This window comes from Protomyctophum parallelum (genome assembly GCF_964188405.1).
Source record: "Protomyctophum parallelum genome assembly, chromosome: 1".
NCBI lineage: Eukaryota > Metazoa > Chordata > Actinopteri > Myctophiformes > Myctophidae > Protomyctophum > Protomyctophum parallelum.
In genome coordinates, this window is record NC_139697.1 from 55,722,286 (window position 1) to 55,727,183 (window position 4,898).

The 4,898-nt window shown below is 42.0% G+C and overlaps 1 protein-coding gene across 1 annotated transcript; it reads right to left on the reverse strand.

Moving 5' to 3' along the window:
- Positions 1-586: 586 nt before the first annotated feature.
- On the reverse strand, positions 587-4,023 carry LOC310863678 (cilia- and flagella-associated protein 298-like; the record flags this gene model as incomplete). The annotated part of the gene is made up of 7 exons (XM_083772177.1): positions 587-1,084; positions 1,234-1,329; positions 1,472-1,603; positions 2,372-2,530; positions 2,651-2,718; positions 3,252-3,419; positions 3,885-4,023. The coding sequence occupies 7 exons, from the start codon at positions 4,021-4,023 to the stop codon at positions 974-976; spliced, it is 873 nt and encodes a 290-aa protein (XP_083628303.1). The 3' UTR covers positions 587-973.
- Between the last annotated feature and the right edge of the window lie 875 nt (positions 4,024-4,898).

The following is a 4,898-nucleotide window of genomic DNA, read 5'->3' on the forward strand; positions in this document are numbered from 1 at the left end:
TGCACAGCTTAAATAAAAACACGTTTACACTGTGAATGTTTGGAAATAATTTAACAAGGGACACACCTGAGGTTATGTGTCTACCATATGTTCAGATTCATGTGCAGACTGTGGCTGAACTGTTTATGTACAGTCTGACTATAATTGAACACATGCAGTGAAAGGTTATGAGAGGAATCTGCCAAACACTTAAATGGGCAAGAAACAACATTAACGCACTAGATGTCGGACTTGGTTAGTCAATTCCCCCTTCCGTCTATAAGGTAGTCTTAGGGGAACAAGTACATTAGCCAGAGCAATGAACAGAACACACATGTATATTGGTGGTCATCACTCATCATCTTACAAAGCTAAAATCATTCTGTCGTCAATATGACCTTTAAGTAAAAAAGCAGTGCATTGTTTTGAGGCAGGATGGTCTAATCATGTGATCCCAACACTAAACCAGATGATCTCACTAATTATGTCCTTCTTCTGTGATTAAAAGTATGTTAATCAGTAAAACCAGCTGTTTTTAATGCTTGTTTGAAATGAAAGGCACCCTGCATACTCTTGGCATCACTAGTGTTACCGTGTGCCCATGGAGGGCTGCAGACAGAGATTTGATAGAGAGCACCCAGTGGTGGGCCAGGCCAGAGTGCAGTGGCTCCAGAGGCCTCAGGCTTCACTCACACCTGCACAACAGATTGATGCATAGCTGATGCATGAGACTTGTTTACTGATGCAAGCTCGCAATTCATTTCCAATGGGAGTCACATGGTTTGACACAACATTTTTGTTGTATGAGGGGGAGGGGGTCAGTCGAAACACAGCCGAAAGCCGTGCATCAAAAATGTTGTGTCAAACCATGTGCCTTCCATTGGAAATGCAATGGGGCGGCCATGACACTTACCCTTTGTTTACATCATGTTGTATGCTAGATGCGAAGGTGTGAGTGAGGCCTCAGCGTGCACACGTGTGTTGTGTTCATCCGCTACCTAGGCCCCCATTTGATGATATTGAGACCCTGGAACTGTCTTTTCAGAGCCTGTCTGTCCGACCACTGCGAATCCAGATGGCTGTCATCGTCGGTGTCCTCAAGTTTCTGGAACATATAAGTGTCACCAACTTTCAGAACCACATTTGCCACAATCAGGAGTATGGATTTGTAAAAGACTACTCTGCAGTCCACATTGCATTTCAACCCGTGTAATGTTTCAGTGAACATGTTGCTTGGTCCTGCCCTGCCCTCACCTTCAGATCCTCCTGTCTCCTGTACTGGTGCATCATCATTTGTTTCTGCTGCTCTTCTGTGATCAGAGGCTCTCTCGCAGGCGCCCCCTGGCCACTCTGAAAGGAACAGCCGCACATACGGTACATGTCAATATACACTACAGACTACAGTATGTATCACACAATACCTCAATCAGACAAATTAACTGTATTATGACTAAAGGCAGTTAACATTCATTTAGGCTGTAAGAGGCCTCACCTTTTGGATTTTAACAACAATCTTGGTCTTCTCATTTTTGCCAATGTAGTCTTGTAGCTTTTTCCCTCTCTGCATCTCTTTGGCAGCCCACCATAGCTGACACTCATCCTCTGTGATCACCTGCAGAGCAGCCTGGAGAAGGAGACAATAATGGGAGGAGTAGAGATTGATGGATTGAGAGAGAATGACTGGCAGAGAGAACTAGACTAAAAGCTAGAATAAAATGGATTTCCCTCCCTCCCCACAAAATCCATTATGCAGTCACAGAAGTGCAAATTCCTGGAGGGACAACAGTGATGGTTAAAATTGTCCGTTTTTTATGATTACTAATTTCACTTGAATTTCACATTTTTATATGTCACACAATGATAAAAACATTTTTATTTTTTTGTTTTTCTACCAAAAGAAAACTAAGAATATTCACATTTATTTCAGGAATAAACATTGTGAGATTTTGTGAGCTTGATAGATCAGCTATATTTGTTTTTGAGGTGTCAAGCTGTATTTTCTTTTAAATTAACACTGATTTTACATGTTACCCACTAAATATCCCATATAATTTGTGATTCCTGCAATGCTATGCAGTGTTTTCCCATGCAGTGGGTTGAACCTAGCCTGGCTAATAAACCAGACCGAATCAGCCGTTGGCAAAAAAAATTGCATCCCGCGACAGTGTTGTGTGATATTAGTCTGGCTTATTAGCCAGGCTAGGTTGAACCCAGCAACAACTGTTCCTGACTGGAACACACACAGGAACAATCCCTGCTGAATAAAATGGATCAGACCACAATATTGTTTTAGTAAAGCTACATTCATAATGCCTTTCCTGGAGCTAATACATAATTAGACCTATTTGATCCCCATGAGAAAACATTGATGAAACATTGTTGAGCCATTTACCTGAGTCCCTGAAAGGTCTTCCTGGTTCTCAAACTCCATCCTGATTGGGTCGTGGGGAGGCAGACCCATGGGGTAAACAATCATGACTGCACCCCTCAGCAGGTCTAAGGCTTCCTTCACCACCTCCATGGTGCTGCACACATTGGCCTGCACTTGTTTCTGAAGAACAAAATAAAGCAATATGAAAGCTCTGGAGCTGTGAGTGTGTGTTTTATGTTATAAAACACTGAATATATAACTGGGGGCAACTGCTACTTCCACAATAAACACAAAACTTACTTTTGAGATCAGTGCCCTTGACTCTTCCATTGTCTTCAACAGTACCTCTTTCATCTTCTCGTTTGGAGCTGTTAGAAAGTAGGCGGACATGTTTTTATTGTGAGACGCTCATATGGATAGCATGTACTGTCTGACACTCTTCAAAATCACATTCCCTCTTTCAATAACCAAAAACATGCAATATGATATTGTATGCATTATGCAACACTATTTCAGAATAATTACAGTCCCCGCAGAAATAATTATAAAGCTCACAACACATTACATCACTATGCATTTTTTTTTTTTTTAAGATTTCTTTTTTGCGGCTTACGCCTTTTATTGATTTTTGAAGGGACAGACAGTAGGCTGACAGGAAACGGGAGAGAGATGGGGGATGACATGCAGTAAAGGCCGTGTCGGGTCCGGGAGTCGAACCCGCGGCACACTGCGACTGGATTACCAGTCCGGTGCCCAGACCGTTACGCTACGGCCTGGGCCTACATCACTATGCATTGTGAGCTTGTACGTTAACAATTTTCACTGTTTTATAAAGTATTCAGCCATTTCAAAATAGAATGTCAATTTGGGCATCCCTGATATGAAAATGTATTTGCCTAACCATGTCCATTCCTCCGGCCCATCTCGTCCTTCCTCAACACTGGCCCTCCACTGGGGACACACTTGTCTTCCCACTCGTCTCTCAGTCTCAGATCCACAATCTGGTCATCGGTCAAGCCCTGCATGTTGGGAGGGAGTGTGATGCCATGGTCCGCCAGCTCTGGGATCTCTGAGAGAGTTTCAATGAAAAGACGCAAACGGTTGATGATTTCTATGACATTCTGTGATGTACAGGATGTGACTTGGACCCTCACAACAAGTGTGTGGTGTGTGAACAGACCCTTAGCGACAGTGCAGTGACTGGCTCCCAACCTTTTCTCTTTTCTACAGGGCCCACATGAAAATCTTGAAAGTGGGCCGCAATTGCCATACAAATACAGGTTGAATTGAATATAAATGTACCTTAATAGAACAGTATATTTAAATTTAAACTCCACCGTGTTCATTTATCAATTTGACTGAGTGTATATGGAACCAAATGGAACTGTAAGGGTCAGTCAGTCTGATTTTACAGTGCACTAGGCAGACTCAGCGTTGTCTGGTATTTCACTGTCAGGTCAGGTTTTTTGGGGGGTGACTAAAAACATTACATGAACCCAGCAGTGCTCCCCAGCATGATCTCACCAGCTTTTACCTGAACATATCCTGTCCACTTTGAGTCTCCCGTTGTAAATGGCTGAGATCTGTTGGATGAGGGTGTCCAATAGGACTTCCACCGTGGTGTTGAACAGAAACTGACTTTCATCTCCTCGCTTCAGATGCAATTGCACCATTTTGGACTCAACAGAAGGAGCCTGGTGTTTACTCCCTGAAATATGAGATTAATAAAGGTGGAAACATAAGGATCGGTTTGTAATCGGTTTGTTTTTTAGAGTAAAGCTTCTCTTCGGTCAGTGGTATCCATAGCAACATCTAACACTGCATGGACGCTTCCAGAAACAGCTCAATTTGATCTTGCACCGAAACTATAGTACTCGAATACCGTGACTGTAACAATAATATTAATACCGGTAAATTAATACATAATTATAACAGAGCAACAAGTCACATTATGTAATAGCTTACCAATTTAGGTATAATAACACCACACCAATAACACTGGTACAGTATGTTTGTTGACATCGTTTCTACATTATTGACGCCTGTTCGTCTCAACACTATTCTGTATTTACTTGAAAATAGTGGCAGCGTCTAGTGAACAGATCTAATGAACAGATTTAAGGCTTCCGGTGGACGATCTCTTCAAAATAAGAGTACCCTCTAGAGTATTGAAAAAAAGTTTAATTTGCACATTAAAACTACAAATTAAGCATTTAAATGATGCTATATGATGCTATAAGACACACATTATGTTTCTGTGTAAAAATAAGTAATTAAATCATTATAATAATAATAATAAAGTTATCTAAATGGATAAATGCTATTCACTGGAGTGCATGGACTTTATAAAGTGGACACTGGACAAAAGACGGCTCCGCGAGGCAACTATCTGGACATACCCACGCGTTCGGGGAGATGTCCTCTACCACACCCCACTCTCCGCTAAGCGGGAGAGGTGTAAAATTCACAGCAGCAGCCCTTCTACTGTGGTCAATGCTGACAAAAAGTACCGTTTCCGGACCCAGAATGGACACTGGACAAAGAGGCC